Genomic DNA, 18,814 nt, shown 5'->3' with positions numbered 1-18,814 from the left:
ACACTAAACAAATACTAAAAAATCATCTTCTTTCTCTTTCGGCTTCTCCCATCAGGGGTCGCCACAGCGAAACAACCTCTCCTTTGAGGATGAGTCGCATGGTAAACTTGGCAATGTTTTTACGATGGATGCCCTTCCTGACGCAACCCTCTCAAATTAACCGGGCTTGGGACCGGCACAGGAGCAGAGAAGGGAAAAGGGAGCAGCCCGGATTTGAACCCTGGTTTCACGGACGGAAGGCGCCGCAAACCAGCACGAGCTAGACTGGCTCCCCACTAAACAAATACTAAAGAATACATAAGGAAAAAGAAAGTGTTCAAAAATAGCTTGAAGCTGCTGTTTTGGCAGTCAGAACATCTCTGCTGAGCTGATTGTTTTGTTAGCCAACTTTTGTGGGTCGTCGGGGTCCGAGGAGGGTCGTAGAGAGGAGCGGCTGCATCTTAACCTTGTACTATCCTAGGCACTTTAACATTGGGAGTGGGGTCATCCGGACCCCACAAGACAGTGAACCTCTTTTCTTCAATGATCTTCACTGGTTTCCATGGATTACATGACATCCTCTCCACCTTTATCCACCTTTGTCCTGGGAAAGATAACACGTCAATGTAAGGGTGGGGTCATCTGGACCCTATAAGATGGCACAAGGGTTAAGGGGGGGGCGCAAGTAGTCTTGCAGTTCCCTTGAGGCTCGTATGGCCACCTTAAAGGAGGTAATGAAAATGGAATGTACCATTGTCGTGCGTGCAGTAAGTGTATTGTAATGACAATGGAAGTTACACGCATTGATGACGTACGGGTGATGCTGTGGTACGGCGTCCTCACGCACACGCTAGTCGTTAGTGAGGTGCGAGTAAAGGCTCGACAAAAGCTGCACGTGATCCACAAGTTCCGTAGGACGTCCACAGGATGGAATCACAAGCTGCGGCCTAAAAACAGCAACATTCTACGTTTTTACACTTTTACTTCTGCTCCTTTTTCAGTAAAAGCACAGAAATTAAGGGGTTGTTCCATCCAGAAGGGTCTCAAGATCTCTCCTACAACAAACCCACAGCCTACAAAGCACATGAAATTACAGGAAGTCTGTAAATTGCTTTGTTTTCTTGTTTTGAGGACAAACGTTGATATTGTTTCTGCCTTATTTTATGAAAGTTTGTGCCAACAGTGTGAGGCGTCAGAGAAAATACTGTCCAGCAGATGGCAGAGTTGGGCAACTTTTGCATCCACTACAGCTTTCAAAGGACGTTTCTGTGCAACAAAGAACCATTGAAAATTCAGCCATCACTCCGTGTGTTTTAGGGATGAATCTAAAGAATAATCGTCAGGGGGAGCATACAAGTCTTTTCCTGTTCCTGTTGTGAAACTTCCTCCACTGGGTGTGAGGACTTTCACAAGAGGCCGTTGTCCAGTTAGAGATGTTGCTTCACCGCTGAGATGAGTCCACCTTCTGCTCTAACTGTCCTCATAAAGAGGAAGATGACGGTGAGGAGATCTGTCTGAGGAAGACCAGTAAACAAGAGTCTTGTGAGCTTTGGAGCGGCCTCCTTCGTCGCATTAAGCTTCGGGAAAAACTCTTGAATGAATTGTCAGCAGCCACACTAATGTTTTGAACGTGTTTTCTGTTTGAGTCTTAATTTCTGCTTTTCTGACTAAAGTAGTTGCTGGTGGAGCGGTTGCCCTGAAATCAAAGGCTTAAGGGTTCGATTCCGGTGGCTAAACACCATTAGCATCTTTTTGAACATTTTCCATGTCGTGCGACCACAAACAGTTTGATTGACTACGATAACTCCTCCCACTGTGCTGATTGAAGCTTTGCGGTGTAAATTAAGGGATGTAAATGGATGCTTTGTCATGTTTGACTGTGCTGCAGGTTTGGCTGTAGATGTCGTATTTCATTGAAGAACATGTCTATGATTTTAACTTGACTCAAACAAATTTTTTGATCTTCTTTGGCACCAATTTTAATTGTCATAAACTTTATTCCTTTGTGTGATTTAAATGTCAGTCAGTGGGTGAGTTTACAATTATCAAGCTTTGATTTTATTTTCTATTTCTGCTTAGAACACATGATATTGTGAAATTTTGTTGCATTTAAATGGATCGTATTTTTTATCAATAAAACTTTAAAGGTGGAATGTTGAGTTTTTAGTGGAGATGAAGAGTGACTGCGTTTTCTTCTTCCTGCCTCCACGATGACAACTTGTCTGTGTTAAAATGTTTGTTGCCCTTCTTAAAAATATAAAATAGGATCTTTTCTTTATTGAAATGCACATACCTCCATTAACAGACACGTTGTAACTTTGAATACAGTAATCAAATATGACCATTTGTGATATAGTTTTTTTTTGTACAGTTGTGTAGATGAAGGCACAGCAAACGTGTGTTTTTGTTTGGTTAAATCTGCTCTCATTTTTGGTGCAGTTTACTTGGATGTTCTTCCTTAGTATTGAATGGATCAGTGTTTCCACTTTGTGCACGAGACTTTAAATAAAGTTTGGTTTGTGTATGTGTGCGCGCGCGCGTCAGCGCTGGTGACTAACCTGGAGCGTGCCGCACATGTGGCGGGCAGGCCTGCGCGCACGGGGCGGTCCCGCTCCTGCTGTGGGTGTGAAAACTAATCAGAGGGTTTGAGTGGCAGCAGCTCTGGTTTCTTAGTAACAGCTTGGTAACAGACTGGACGGACTTTCTCAGGGAGAAAATTCGTTTGTTTTTCGAACGCGACCAGAATCGTGACGCGCGTGGCTGCGTCCTGAGGCAGTTTTTAAACGGGCGCCTGGACTTTGGCTCGGGTGCAGACGTTCAGTGGAAGCGGGGACCGGAGCTGTGCTAACACAGGCTACCTACCTAGCAGAGTTGGTAGCTCGGACCTAAAAAGTGCTGCAACATCAGAAAACCCTCCTCCTCCGCCTCCCTCCGTAGAGATCCCGGCCGCCTGGAAGGCAGGGACCCCGCGCGGCGGCACGGCGCTCCGCGTGAGCTTTGTGTGACCGTGAACTGATATGTTTGCTGGAAACTTGACACCAAACAAAGACTGGTGTTTGTTGTGCATTGTGGTGCGTTCACGGCGCGAGTTCACATCCGCTTCAGTGATCCTGAACGCCTCACGCGCTCGGTAAAGTCAGGCGGCGGGCTTCTCTTCGCGGCGCAGCGGTGGTGCGGCTCGTCCTTCCGCGGGGAGGCCGGCAGACATGTAGAGCGGGAGGGACGCTGGACGGAAGCCCGAACCCCGAAGGCGCTGCCACCCCGCGCCGCGCGCGCGTGCTTCAAGTGCCTATGGCGGAGTCCGGGGAGCGCGCCAGCCCGCCTCCAGTCGGTGTCGGGGAGGCGGCCGTGCCCGGGGACGAGACAGCCGGCAAGGCGAACCGTGACGAGTCGGTTGTGAACGGGGACTGCGGGATTTCGGACGTGATGGTCGGCGCGGCGGAAGACGCCGCTGTGAGGCTGGACGCGAAGGCGGAGATACCGCGCAGGAGCAGCATCATTAAGGTAAACCCCCTCCGCTTCTGCTGCTGCATGCAGGCTCCCACAGCAGGGCTGGAACCGGGTCACCGGAGCCACATCCTGCTCTGTCCCTTCTGGTCCTGGGCTTGCAGATGAATACCAGGAACCCAGACCGTCTGAAGAGCCGGGATCCGGATCCTCAGCATGGATGTGAAGGACAATGCTCTTTGTGTTCAGACACAAACACCCAGGTGTGGGATAAACCACGACCTGAGGCGTGTGCTGGTCGGGCTGCACACGCCTCAGTTTGCTGACTAGTCTGGTCTATTTCAGGCTGTCATGTGGAGGTGCAGTGGAGCGGTTTACCTGAAGCTCTTACAGACCCCACTCCCATCAAAATGCTGTTTTTATTAACATGTTCTTGCTGCATTTTTCTCATTTGTCAAGAAAACGAAGCTTGCAAATCAGGAGCATATGAAAAAATACAGTTTGAAATAAAGATCCTAGTTGTGACGTAGGAGCTACAATCGGCTCCCGGCTCTGCTCCATTCTGATCAGCCACCTGCAGACCAAAAGATCCATGAACGTCTTTGTTTTCCTCGTCTGAGCTGGATAGCCACGACATTGCTGGCATTTTTGTTGCACCGTTAATGTTAGGTTGGGTGTGTGAGAGCTGTAAGCTAGCGGAAGAGCATGTAAACAGATGGGTGACGGGAAGTGGGGGTGGGGTTGCTCTGCACTAAATTTTTACAATATATCGCAAATTTATCGTTATCACGATGTCAAGCTGTGCAATATCGCAAAAGTCAGCGAAAATTGTGATTAATGGTTACCATAAATGTGTTAAAACAATCTTATGGCAGCTTGAAGTATTTATGCATTTGACCAATCGGATGGACCCCTTTACATCACTGACCAATTGGATTGGAGCCCTTTTAATGTCAGATGTCCGCCTACTATGCAGACGAGGGTCATTTGGAGTTTAAACGAAGGGATATTGATTCTTATTTAAATTAAACTGTTTCAGTGAAATGGAAGTGATGTTTTTGGTCGTTTTGCTATTTGTTCATGTACTGCAAGTAATAGGTCATCGCAATATTCATCACTAATATCGCAAATTATACTCACATCGTGCAGCCTTAGTCTGCACTACTCAGAGGTGAAGTTCTACTGGAGTCTCTTTTTACCGGCTTATTTTGTCTCTGGTTTCAATATTTTACCAGTTTCCTCCTCTTGCAGCAGCTCCCTTCATCTCTTACTCAGACTATGTTAAAAAAAATCCACTGACTGAATCAAACTTCACTTAAGATGTGGAGTCATTAAATCCACAGATGGTTTCCTGTGTAGCTTTCTCGTATTTTCTGTAGTTTTAAATCTAAGAAGTCCTCATTTTAATAATGACATTTTCAGTCGAATTATTAGTTTTGTGAATTTTTATTTTCAAAATTGGTTTAGCAAAGGAAATTTGGAAACTAAATGGATTCAATTAAACTAAAAATCTGAGTTGATTGAATGGATTGAGGTATTTTTTATTTCCAGTTCCATCTGTTATAGTCTTCAACTTTGGCAGTCCTCTGTTTGATTTCTTGGTTATCATTTTGTGAAGAACTACAACTCATCAAACCAGCAGTTGTCCACAGGGAGCACCATAAAAGACAAACCGTTAAATTAACAAAGAAAAACACAATTATGAGAATCTGACATGAATCACTCCGCTAGCTTGAAAAAAACAACAACAACCAATCTTCTTGTTTAAATGAGTAATTTTCTTTTCCATGTGACAGATTTGTAGTCAGACCTGAAGCTTCAGGCGAACTAAAATGAAGCGTTTTGATTTTACTCATCTGTTTTTCCTTCTGCTCATTTGTGGTCTGTGTTTCCTGAAAGCACCTCTGATCAGGACAGAGAGAAAAGTAACCGGCTAGTTCCCCTTCAGGCAGTCATAAGCACCTCGTCATGACATCACATTTACCTCCTCGATATTTCTGAACTTCAGCTCTGTTTGGTGTCTGGACAGCTTTCACACTGCAGTGAATCACAGCACAGTTCATCTACAAGTAAGCAGAGAGCCTCCTTCTAGAGCGAGATGAAGCTCTGGAGGCAGCAACGTCTAAAACAACAATTCCTGCTAATCTGTGGTTGTCTAAGCTAACACGGTCAAACAGATTCTCTCTTTATATAGACCTAAAGTCTGGCAAAGGGCCTAAAAGTGTCCGTCGGGTTATCATTCCATGCAATCAAAAGGCTTTTGCGGTGAGTGAGCCACATGTGGAAACAGTGGGTGGTCCCTTGCTTTTATTTCTTTGAAGCTCTAAGCAATAAGACGGCTACTTACTTAACAGAGTTTGCTAAGAAAGGCCCGATTGTGGACTTGGTCTTTACATTTATTGATGTTGCTGTCAGCGCACGGCCACAGAAGAAAAGGAGCATTTGTGAAACATCACATCCATACATTTGCTTTGAAGAGAGATAGAAAAAATAAATGCACGTTCAGAGGATTTTGAAGTTCAAAATATCATTTTAGAGCTGGAATTGTTATCTTTTAACATGTCTGCAGACTTTGACAATTTTCTGAAAGATACTGCAAAGGCACTGATGCTTCCTGACACTCTTAAAAATGTTTTGGGTTGCTGGTTTGACTCTACTGTACATCTTGCTTCTTGCTGTTGTGGTTGTCATTTTGTCATCAGACTACAAAAGAGGTTTTCATCTTCTATTCATCTTCGGGGGTGCTGGAGCTTATTCCGGCCACTCGTGGGCAAAGGCAGGGGACACCCTGGACAGGTCGCCAGTCTGTCGCAGGGCCACATATCACAGACCCGTGTACATTTACATTCACACCAAGGGACAATTTAGAGTGACAAATTAACCTATGAAGAATGTTTTTGGACGGTGGGAGGGATCCGGACTCCCCGGAGAAAACCCACGCATCCACAGGGAGAACATGCAAACTCCACACACTGACGTTCTGGTTCAGGTGGACCCTAGCAGGGACTTGAACCAGGGGGCCTAACCACTGTGGCATCGTTTATCCACAGAAGAGGTAAAGATGGAAAACTGAAAAGTTCTGTCTTTTTAGGGGATTACTTAAGGCATCGTCTCCTGAAGACTGAGTGATCAAAGCCTTAATGATTTAAAATTAATCATTCATAATGGTTTGTGATGAGGATCCTGGATCAAAGCTGCCAAGGTGTCTACAGATTCACAGAAGTTGCATTTGAAGATTTTCAAGCCCTTTTTAACAACATTTGCCAGTTTTAAGCCATACCTCGAACCATTTTTCCATGAATTTACAATTTCCCATTTTCTCGGACCGATGAGCATTAGCCTATTATCTAGCTGAGAGTCCTGAAAGCCCCCCTCCAATTACCTCTTGATCTATTTTCAAAGGGTTCCAAGTGGTCTTCACATTATGATTATGCAGTTTATCTAGCCAAATTCTAAAAACCTGTGTCGTTTTCTAGGACATAGTTTCTGCAGAGCGGCAGGAGCATAACAGTTTTGCAGAAGATGTCATCCATGCTTCTATCAACATTCTTTCCACAAACAGGTTTCTCACAGCTGGCATTTTAGCCGGCAGGTTTTTCCGGCGCAGCATTCCTCTCTCACAGCGTGGGTGTTGAACTTTGCCATAACCTCACTCTGGAGTTTGATAAAAGCAATATTGACAGTTTACCTCGTAAAGCAGTTCTCAGCACGCTGGAGGGGAGCGGCACGCTCTGGACCAGCTTTTGTTGACTAAGAAAGGCCATTGCATACTTGACTTCTTACTGGAGATGCTGTGGGGTCAGATCAGTTTTTTTTTTTTGTTTTAAATAGAAGCCTGTTGTTTTTGTCCAGTTGAGTCAGAGGAATCCGTCCTAAGCAGAATGCAGTGACCTTGATTCTGCAGCTGCCGTGGAAAACATGAGCAAGAAGTGAAACTCGGGTCAGTTTTAAACGGTTTTATCTTGTTTGCTGAGCAGCGCTGCAGCGCACAGATGAAGCGCCGTCTGAGTCACAGCAGAAATGACTCGGGATAACTCGAAGCCAAAATAAATGTCATGTAAAGTCAGCGTCAGGAAAGCTTGTTCCACGGCATCTGCTCATCTCTGGAGCTGTCACACGACAGCTATTCGTCTTGGTAATTAACTATGTGAATAGCTGTTGTTGCTTTTTTTATATGTTTGCAACTAAAGGCAAATACAGAATTGAATTTCTGTTGGTTGGTTCTCACTGCCACCTATCAGCAAGTTTGCCACGTTGTGTTTCTATTCAGGTGAACGGAGACCAAAAGATCAGAGTAGATTCAAACCATCATGATTGGTCAGCTGTGACAGAGCTGAGAGTGACATTTTGAAGCAATCGCATTAATAATGATTAACCATTACACAGAATCAATGCGGTCACTATCAGCGGGCCTTACAAACCAAAGTTTTACCTTGTAACTATAGATGATGAGGACAAAAAGCTATAGCCTTAGTCACAACTGCCCTTAAGGGCAACGAGCTGTCTGCAGGTGAAACGTGTACAAAGCAAGTGACCCGGACAAAAGGTCATGATTGTAGACCGCTTGATAAACCGGTAGAGATACACATTTTTTTGATGGGCGTTCTGCGGGTGACATGTTGTAGTGAACACGTAAAAGTAAGTAAGGGGGAAGTGGATGAGACACAGATATTTCATTTTTTCAACTCCCCTTTCTAAATCCTGTGACTGCACAAGGCGCAAGGAGCGCATACTTATCACTTGCACAGCACTATAAATATGCACTAAGGTCTGTGGATCAGAACTTGGGATGGTCCCTCGCACACGGTTCCGGACCAGAGGAGACAGATCCTTCCAGGCTGTTGCTCTGAAACTCTGGAATGAGCTACCATTGTCCCTACGTTCCCAGGACTCTGAATTATTTTAAAAATCAAATAAAAAAGTTTTATTTTTGCAAAGCATTTGAAAGGAAACTGTTTTTATTTGGGCTTGGGATGATTGTTTTACGTGGTATATGCCTTTTGTCTTTCATGTTATATTTACCCTCTGAAGCACCTTGTGACTTCTGTCTGTGAAAGGTGCTATAGAAATATAATGTACTTACTAATGACTAATGTGTGGCGTAAGGACAGCCTATGACAGCATAACCTGTACGTCACAAGTGCGTTCTAATTCGTTTAGCCTTACGACTACTTCACGATACACTTACTACACGCAAGACAATGGTGCGTTCCATTTTGTAATGGATTTGAATCTAAACTGATCGTCTCCCATTTGAACCCCATTATGCATATCAATTGTGCAGCAAAGTCGTGCAGATATTTTCTTGAAGGGCGTGGAGTTTGCTTCTGACAGCCTCAGCTACTGGAGATGGTGGCTGTGAAGGGCTGAACCCGTGTGAACTGTTTCACTGTCAGAACGCTCAGTTCTTGTTGAACAGTTTCTCTGCATTCTGGAGGATGTGGTTGAGGCGGCAGCGCGTCCTCTCATAGTAACAGCTGTTAAAGTTACCTTACTATTGTCGAGGTTTCAGTTAGTGGGTGTGAATACATCTGTGCTTCTTAACAGCTCTGTGCCTTTTCAATTAAACCTGCTTTCCAAATATTACGAGCTGTAGGATTCCTTTTTTTCCCCCCTCCAAAAGTGATGAGAGGAAGAGGCTGATGAAGAGCACAGATACCTGCAGGGAAGGATTGTCCTCTCAAAGCCAGCTTTTGTAGCACGAGGAATGCTGAGTTGTGTGCAAATCTTAACTTGTTACAGAGTCGACACACTGAAAGCCCGAAGCTTTAGGGTAGCGTAGCGAGGCATGAAGTCTCCAGAGGAGGAAGCTTCACTGAAGTCCTGAACAGCACTCCACTTTTGAGCACAAAATAAAACTGATTTATGCTTAAAGACAAAAAGTGGGAATTTTAGGGCGTTTGTAAAAAAAAAAAAAGAAAAAAAAAATGTCTGACCTTTACGTTTCTTGAGCGCATTTAAATGAGTACAAAAACAAGATTTCTTGAATCGTCTGATTCTTTAGTGCCCATTTGAACAGTAGGCCTTTAATAAGCTCCAGTGTTGACATTCTTTGAATTACCGCAACTATTCAACCGTTTACGCGATTAACGCAATTGCAGCGGATATGGGAGCCGAGTAAAGCAGCCTTGTGCTGATAAGCAACACTTTGCTGCATTGATGAGTTCATGCAGTGTTGGTCAAGTTCCATTGGAATTATGTTATACGCGATAGTTCAAATGGTGTGTGTTGTTTTCCCAGTGGATTGCCCCCTTGAAAACATATGTCCTGGCATGTATCTACATTTTTCTTATTTGTTTTGTACTTTTACATCTGCAGAAGAGAGCAAAATGTGAAAGTAGTGTTGTTTATCCTGCTTTACTCATTTGAAATAAACGGAACTTGTTCATTTTGCAGTTAATTAAAAAAGGAATTGGAAGTTCTCGTGTACCTACAATTAAAACCCAGCGCCAATAACCCTTGTGTTTAACTTCCTTATCAACAGTGTATTCTTAATTCTAGGACTTCAGTGTTTACAGTGGTGAATTTGAGCATCTTGCATGTGGGTGGCAGAAGAAATAATGACCCACCACTAACAGCTTTCTTCTCACTTAACTTCTCACCTCAGAACTTGCCAAATAAATAGAATCTTGACATTCCTTTGTCCACACATTTTCCTCCAGCCTTCAAATGTAAAACAACAAGGTTTTCTACATGGGTTTTATTCCCGTATCATCAGAAATCATGCATTCAGTTATTGGAACAAAGAATTTTTTTTAAACAAGACTAAAAATGTTGTTTTCATGTCTTTGCACTGCTGATAATGGTTTGTACCATTTTTGATAAGCTCTTGCTGCTGAAGATTATGGTTTGTACCATTTATTAATTAGCTGTTGCATTTTAAACCCCTTCAGTTTAACCAGAACCCTTGATTTGACTTGATTTTTAGAACACAAAGAGAAACTGACATACACGTTTTATATGTGATGAAACGACGGTGACAATACACTAAGGACCTGTGCTTTAATGATCTATGCAGATAAAGTAACTTTCCATGAAAGGAAGCAGCAGCATCTGGTTCTGGTGTTTAAATAAACTATGTAAAGTCTTCTTACTTTATAGCTGCTGGAGATGCATGCCTGGAGACCGTCTTCTCCAAAAACCACAGTCATTTTTATTATATCCATCCATATTTTGTTACATCTGCCTGCTCAGATGTCTCACATTGTGAAAGTCCCGTTCTGTAACGTAAAAGAACATGTTCCTAAATTCCTGCAGGTCATTCAACACCATCTAACCCACACTGCTGTTGGACAGCTATCTTATAAACACATCACGGTTTGTGATGCTGAGGAGCTGTGTGCCTGATAGAGGCAAGTATCAGTGCTGAACAACAGAATCATTCAATAGACAAAATCTCTGTTGAATTTGATTTGCAGTTCAACATGATTAACCCTCGAACACCAGAGATGTTGCTGGTGACACTTGAATACCACACCCTCTTTGACATATGGTAACCATTTATGCCATCAATTTGAATCAACTGATTCTGACGCGGAGAAAAAGCGGCTTTGCGACAGTGCGCCGATATGCCTCCTAGAGTCCAGGATGATCTCCTTTGTCTTAGTGGTGTTAGTCATGAGGTTGTTGGCCTATATTTTCAATGTTCTTTATGCATTGATAATTAAGGATTCTGAATAAATGAAGAATTTTGTCCACCAGAAACACAATTTGTTTGGTGAAGAAAAATGTTACATAACTAGTGTATTAAACTTAACTATAAAATTGTGAATTGTTCCATGAGCACATTTTTATGTGAAAAAACCCCCACTAATAGTTATTTGAAAGAAAAAATATTTATAGATTGATATTGAATTGAAAGTAAAAAGGATTTTCTGAGAAACTGGTCATTAACAATTCAGGGAAATGTACTCCTGTTGTTTCATCACTTTATATCACAAACCTTCAGTACAATTCATCTACAGATATGGTCTGACCCAACTTAACTTGTTAACGGGTTTTTGGCCAAAAACCTTTTGATAGATAAGAAAGCCATAAAAACATTTTATTATTCAATCTATTGGTTATTAGACTGAATCAGTGCCAATATTTAGGAAAAATCTGGTTCGATATAATGCCAAAAATGTCTGTTCTAGAAGACAAGCAGTCGGGGTATGGACTCTTTTGAAAACATGTTTAGGTATTGTGGTTGCTGTGGGTGGAATCTGTTCTCCCAGACAAAGCAGTTTGTGTTTGATGGTCAGTTATTAAAGATTATCTGGCAGACATCTTTGATGCATGGTTCTGGAGTGGCTTGGGGTTTATTGGCTTTTATATTTAGGGCTGTTTGCTGCCGCACTCACTGAAATCATTGCACATTCATTGGCTGAGATGTCACTGATGTACACAAATGTTTCAAGCCTCACTTTTTTATGTCCAGGCCTGGGGATATAGAGACGAGGCTCAGAAAGTTTTGTTGTTGTTAAGGATTTAAGTTTCCAATCAAATAATTTACCTGTTATTGAAAAGGAAGCTGGATGATTCAACTCTTCCACTTCAGTCAGAGATGTTTATTTAAATTACCGGCTGTAAGTAGAACAAGGACAGAGGTGTAAACTTGAGCGTAGATTAGATATGAAACGAGGTACTCTTAACTGAAACTGATGACTAAAAAGACTCTTAAAGGCCTTTGGCTTTACCATCACTGCGTAACCGCAGATGGAAACGCGCTGTGTGAGACTGTTGTGCATGCGGATGGTAGAACCCAGCGATGTTCCTGAGAAGGTTGAGAAAAAAACAAGACTGCATGAGAGAGCTGGGGGGGCTGGCTGCCTGCAGTCTGCATTTGCTCTGAAATCATTCCTGACTCCAGCAGCCACAGGTCAGCCCGGTGTCACATCAAGAATACTTTAATGATTAATGTCCCCGGCTGGTGCTTGAACCATGTTGTGCATATTTATCTTTGGTAGGCTTTATTATTGTAAGTCTGTAGTAACGTCTGGGAGATTAAAGACACTTGAAGACGACTGGAAAGAGCAGAAAAGCTAGCTTCCTGTTTGTCAAAGGTCTGTAAAATACCACAGTAGGTTTACAAACCCTCAACTCAGACTATACCTTCAAGGCTGTTTAAGTCGAACTGACCAGGTTTTCTACCCATCTTCTAGTTTAAACGCACAGAAGCTGATTTCACTTTTTATTTTACAGTTTTGGCCCCCAAACACAGTAAGGGTCCTCCCAGTTCTTGTTGTTTTAAATAAGTCTTTAGAATTCGCATTTTTATTTAACTGACCAAAACATCAATAGCCGAACAATAGCAAACTAAAAAGGTTCAAAAACGTTCAATCGTTAATTTCTCCATACCTGAACATGATTATTAAAATCAGCACACTTACTACCGGGAGTGTTGAAGAGAATTATGAACCAAAAATCAAGCTAACGTTCACAAAGACAAACCAAAAAAAAAAAAAAAAAAAAAAGAGTTTAAAAACGAGGTTTTAGGGGGTCAACATTTTTAACATTGGTCACCTTTTTACATTTGAACAGACAGAACCTCCCCAAAAGGTTTCTGGATTTGTATTGTGGACCGTTTTCCCAAAAATCAACTTAATAAGTAACTCCTTTGTAATCCTTGAGGATGGATTTAAATGAAGCGGACCCAGCTCTTGTGTCTGCTGGTCTTTTAACATCTTGCTGCTAATAAATCTGCAGACTATTCAGTGATAAAAATCAATCCCTCTCTGCATGATCAATCTGGTCTGTAGCAGTTGATCAGTCTGTGGTTTCCTCTGAAATCTTACCAGAATTTTACCAATGAGCAACAATAAGGAATAGAAATGGTCGCTGCTGAGTTCTACTGCTAAACATTTAAATATATCTCAAAGATCAAAAGATTTTGTTTGACATTTAAGTGGGATCTTTGTTTTAAAATACAATAACAACTAGAAAGCATTTGAAAAGGACAAGTTTTTGAAAGAAATAAACTTACTTTATTATTATTGACTGTTGTGATCATAGTCTTGGTCTTTATCTTTTTGTAAAAACTGGAAAATAAATGGTGATTTGTCCACAGTATTCTCATTTAATTAAAAGCTTTTGTGAGTTTTAGAACTCTAATTTACGTAAAAACAAACACTTAAAATCAATTAACAGTGGATCCTACATCTATATTTAATGAATGTTTCATTTGTTGAATGGAATTATGGAAATGAAATATCACTTTTCCGTGATTTTCTAACTTTTTAAAAAGTGTGTGTTTAAATTTGAAGTTTATTTTGGAAATCTGAGTTTAACTGTGATGCTCAGTGAACTGCAGTAAGAACATAGACAGTATACGTTACACTCTGAGGAAGTAGTCATGGTTTGGCAATTTTGGTGTATCCACCCAAATGGCTGTGTGTCCCAACATATCAGACATGATAATTGCACACTGCTCTCGTTTCAGTTGTGTAATCAGTTATGAAGATTACACAGAGTCTATGTGAAGATAATACTCAAATCTCCATTTCACCACTGCGAGTTTCCATGTTTAAAATCGACTAAACATGACTTTTCTTTCTTAGCTCAGAGTTTTCACAGCTGTAGATAGGAGGAACTTCTTTGTTTTTCTTCAGGGAAATGAAATGCTCGCAAAAACCTGCAACCAAAGTATTTGTCCTTTTTCACACTTGACCAAAAACTGAGCAGCTGCTGGGGGGAAACAGGTCTGAAGTCCCAGTGGATTTGACAGCAGTGCAGCAGGAGAACTGAAGACCTCAAATGGTGGTGATACTCCGACGAGCTTTATTATGAGATTCTTGTTGGACATATTTGATTCTAGCAGTTTGCTCATTTAAATGTTTACAAAAGTGTTTCTGTACTCCTTCCTTCTAAATCTCGGGAGCTGAAGGTGTCACTCTGGTCACTGGGATTAGAGGAAAAACTGTTCTCTGGAGCTTTGATGTGAAGATTCTTTGAGATGGTACAGATTACAGAAGGTCAGCGTGATGGAAATCTGAGTCGGCTGGTGATCAAACATGGAACCAAGATCAGACTGCTCTGATATTTGAACACGTATGTAACAAACATGCAGTCACAAAAAGAATTCACATAGAGCTGTGACGGTGTGGGACTTTTGATCACCGCGGTGATGAAGCAGCAGGAGTCACAGTGTCGCGGTTAACCAAACGGCGTCTTTAAATCTATTCTCACTAAAGCAGTCAGGGTACTGAAAACCCAGTGTTTTAAAGTTCATCTGATACTTGCTAATTGTGCTGTCAACTTCAGAGAAAGTGATCTTACTCAAAGAAGACCTAAAGGCCTTTTTCATACCAGTACGGGCAGGACAGGACTCAGTTTTAAATTCAAATTCAAATTTGATTTACATAGCACCTTTCATGTAAGAAAAACAAAAAAAAAACTCAACGTGCTGTACATAAAAACAAACAAGAATGCAGAAAACACCAATGCCTATTCATGCAATAAAATAATTAAATAAGTCTCGCACAATAAAATACACCAAAACAAACAATTAAAAGAGAAATGACTAAAGAAAAAAGCTAAAGAAGAGAGAACCCAGAAGGTGCCGTCTGCCCTGTCCTCCTGTTGGCCGGGGTGTCAGCATAGACACAAACATCCCGGCTACGGGTGGGAAAACACTCGTAAACAGTTAACTTGGCTAAAAGACATTAAACAAATAAATGTGTTTAAATATTATAAAATAAAAGAGTAAAAATTCTAGATTAAACAAATGTGTTAAAATATCGTAAAACATAAGTGTAAAATTCTAGATTAAAAAAATGTGTATGTAATAAAATATCAGTGATGAAAGTCTTCCGGGAATTCCCGGAAATCCGGGTTTTTGAGCAAACCGAACGTATTTTCCGGGAAATAAAGACCTGATCTCTACGGACAAATCGCTTTCCGGATTAGAAAATGGTCTGAAATCAGCTAATTTTAGCTTTATTTTCTATATTTCTCCGCAGATCGCTTCCTCTATGGTCGTGGCCATCTTTCGTCTTCCCGGCCTAATTGACCAATGACGGGACGTTTTAGTTGCTTTCGGATGCGTCGACGGGTCTGATTGGCTCTGTCTGCACCACGTGGTCAGCGTGACTTGCTTCCCTAGAGACCAAAACTGGCGGACCCACGCTAAACTTTCACAAACACATCTGAAGAGTTTGCGATCAAATTTGTGTTAAAATAATGGCAGGCATCGTCATTATTGAGCGTGGTCACGACCTCAGTTGTGAGAAGACGATAAAAAACAAATTGAAGTGGTCTTGGCTGGAAAAAAAAAAAAGATTTTTAAGGTAGTGTAGGTCAAATACTTTTTTGTGTAAAATAATCTCAAAACCACATTTTGAAATAATTTCAATTTTAGTTTTGAGTTTCAGTTTTTATTTTGAATACATTTCTCTATCTAATTTATTTGTATTTCCTAATTACCATGATTTAGTTCAGTATAGTTAACATTAATTATAAGTATTTGATGGTTTGGACCCGCACTCCCTTAAAAAATAATGTTTACAATGTTTTGTTTAGTTTGTATGTTTGTTTTGATATTTCCCAGATTACTTAGTATTGGTGTTAAAGAATTGATGTATTATGTTATAGAATTATAGTTTAAAGCAGATCCCATATTTTGATGTAATTATAGTTTGAGAAAACAGTGCAAGTGGATGTTGTACATCAGTCATTTCTAAAGCAGAAATAATGTATAAATAACTGAGGTATTTTCATAGAATATCATAGTTACTGGTGTTCTTTTTTGCCATTTGGGGCTTTGATGTTACTATATTTTAGCAATTGTATGTTTTGCAGCTTTAAGGAAAAGCGTAGATTGTAGGATTGTGTTACTTTGAGCAATTTTCCAAATTCTTTTTTAGGACCAGCAAGTCCTTAATGGAGAGTCAAACTAGGGGTTTGAATGACAAATCATGATGCTCCAATTAGTCTTAGTTTCTTGATAAAGAAGTGAATAACTAGCTGCCAGAATGCACCAGAATGCATCTAAGACCACGTATTTTTCCAAAATTTCGCTCTGTGCCCGCCATATCGCTCAAAGAAAAGTTCAGGGATTTTTTCCTTGCCTGACTTTCATCACTGAAATATGAAACAGAGTAAAAATTCTAGATTAAACAAATTAAACAAAATGATGCAATAAAATATCATAAAACAAGGGTTGAAAAAAAAAGATATAAAAAGATATGATATGAAATCTATTTAAAAGCTGGGTTAAACAGGTGTGTCTTAAATTTATTTTTAAACCTTCAACAGTAGATGAGGCCCTCACATCCTCAGGTAGGCTGTTCCACACATGAAGTCCGTAGTATCTAAACGCAGCCTCACTGTGGTTTTTTTTGTCCTGACCCTAGGGACCTTCAGCAGACCTGCACCTGAAGACCTAATAGCTCTGGGAGGTTCATAGGTTAAAAGCAAGTCTGACATAAAAGAAAGACTAAGACCATGGACACTCTTAAAAACTATTAAAAGAATCTTAAGAGTAGTAAATGCTAAAATCTTTATTTTGCTTCTACATTTAATTATAGCAGGCTTCTTTGAAGTGTGATGTGGTTTGGGGCCAGTTTGGCATAAAACTGAACTTCACCAAAAAAAAAATAAAGAAGAAGTACAAAGAAGAAAATGTGATATTAGCGTCACCTCTAGAAAATAACAGACATTTTCAGATTTTTTGTGGTTTGCTTGCGCTTCTTTAGATTTTTTTGTATTAGAAAATGCAGTGTTAAAGGCACTTTGTTTTGTTGGATAGTCTGTCTGTATTCACACTATTGATTAACCGCACCAGGGTTCATTTGCAAATACACCAGGACCATGAGTTCAAGACAATCAAAATTTTCTAGTTCAAACCAGATCAAAGTTCAGGTGGACTTTCGAATTTGCCAAACCGAATGACCTATCCAAGGATGTGAACTCTGGTAAGGACCAAATAGGCTGTTGTGAAAACGCTGTACAGTATCGCTTGCTATAACACATTCTACCTTTCATGACTTAATTTTTAAACAGCAGATTGTGTTTTGCATTCTGATTGGCTGTTGACTGCTGTCAATCATTCACCTCCATGACTTGTCTCCAGTAGAGAATACGTTCAGTGCCAAATTTACATAAACCTTCAATTGCGATCGGATCTTTGCTTCAATTCTTTAAAACTGGACTTAATTTTCCATGAAAGTTTAATATTTGAGAGAACAAAACAAAAGGGAAGAGTGTTAAAATGTTCATGTCTGTCCGAGAAGTCTAAAATGTGAAGTGAGGGGATGAACAGTTTTAAAACATCTAGAATTCCTGTAATAATAACATTAATAATAGTAATAAACACAACCAACTTTACGGATTTTGCCTGTTGTAGCTTATTTTTTAGAAAGTAACTCTCAGAATACACGAAGGGCCACTTTACCCCCCTATCTGATTCACTACCCTGGTCCTTAACACCTTAGCTGTGACTCGAGATGAGCATCTACCTACCTCAAAGCCTACTTTCTGCTCCTGCAGTTGGCATGCCATGATGTCTGCGGAGAACGTTCTGAACTTTCAGTCAAAAGTGGGTGTGAAAATCAGTGAAAGAATGTATAATGTTGGTTAAAAAGTGGTGGTAGTGGTTCATTAAACTGAAAACAACTACATAATTGTGATGTTTTACAGGTCAGAAGCTTGCAGCCTTTTGCCAGACAGAGTGTATTGTTGGGAGCCATTTTTGTGTGAATTGTTTGTAATAATTATGTTTTTAAATTGTGTTCAATAATTGTCAGCTACTTGGTTTATCCACACTGCTGCATTGTGGGTAACATTTGTCATGGATTTGCCATGGGAATAAATCCCAAAGAGCTGTTCATCTTCAGCAAAACTGTCATGATTTCACAAGGATGAGGAACCCAGATGCTGCAACCCAGAAGGAAGACAGGTAAGTGGAGGATGAGAATGGATTTATTGTTTGCTCCAGATGTGAAGATGGCTGGTTTGAGGAGTGTCCAGGTTAGACGTGGCTGTGGCGTGGCTGGAGGGTCTTGAAGCGGTTAGCGGCTGCCGAGAGTTTCCGTGCTCCTGAGGCGTAGAATGGAAGGTCCGTGCTGCCGTCACTTGTGAGCGGTAGGATCCTGAGACAGGGAGCAAAGAATTAGTTAGAGCCAGAGACTTGGAACAAAGCTGTAACGAGGCTAGAACCAGAGCAGTCACCATAAGGGGTAACAAACTGGCGTCGAGTAGTGGCGTTGATCTCCTTTTGAATCCACAGAAGATGATCAGGAGAGTGATGGCAGCTGGTGGCAATCAGGAACATTAGGGCAGAGCTGGAGGGGGGAGGAGACCGCCAGGCACCGTGACAAAAACAATATAGTTAGTTTTGACCACAGATCAGATTTGGTCAGTTTCAGACCTGACGGTTCTGCTGTTGCGTTTAACACTGTAGTTTTACTGC

General features: G+C 41.1%; 2 protein-coding genes across 3 annotated transcripts in view; one reads left to right on the top strand and one right to left on the bottom strand.

Annotated features, from left to right (window-relative positions):
- The window catches only part of rftn1 (raftlin, lipid raft linker 1), a 262,707-nt gene that overhangs the window by 151,079 nt on the left and 92,814 nt on the right, over positions 1 to 18,814 (bottom strand). The window lies entirely within an intron of this gene.
- The window catches only part of LOC101167900 (inactive phospholipase C-like protein 2), a 50,095-nt gene continuing 33,855 nt past the window's right edge, over positions 2,575 to 18,814 (top strand). Inside the window, exon 1 of the mRNA XM_023964739.1 lies at positions 2,575 to 3,483. Coding sequence (XP_023820507.1) covers positions 3,271 to 3,483 — 213 coding nt within the window. The 5' untranslated portion in view covers positions 2,575 to 3,270. The remainder of the gene's footprint in view (positions 3,484 to 18,814) is intronic.

The sequence above is a fragment of the Oryzias latipes genome, chromosome 16 (assembly GCF_002234675.1).
Source record: "Oryzias latipes chromosome 16, ASM223467v1".
Classification (NCBI taxonomy): domain Eukaryota; kingdom Metazoa; phylum Chordata; class Actinopteri; order Beloniformes; family Adrianichthyidae; genus Oryzias; species Oryzias latipes.
Note: the sequence above shows the minus strand (reverse complement) of the source record. Positions and strands in the feature narration are given on the sequence as shown.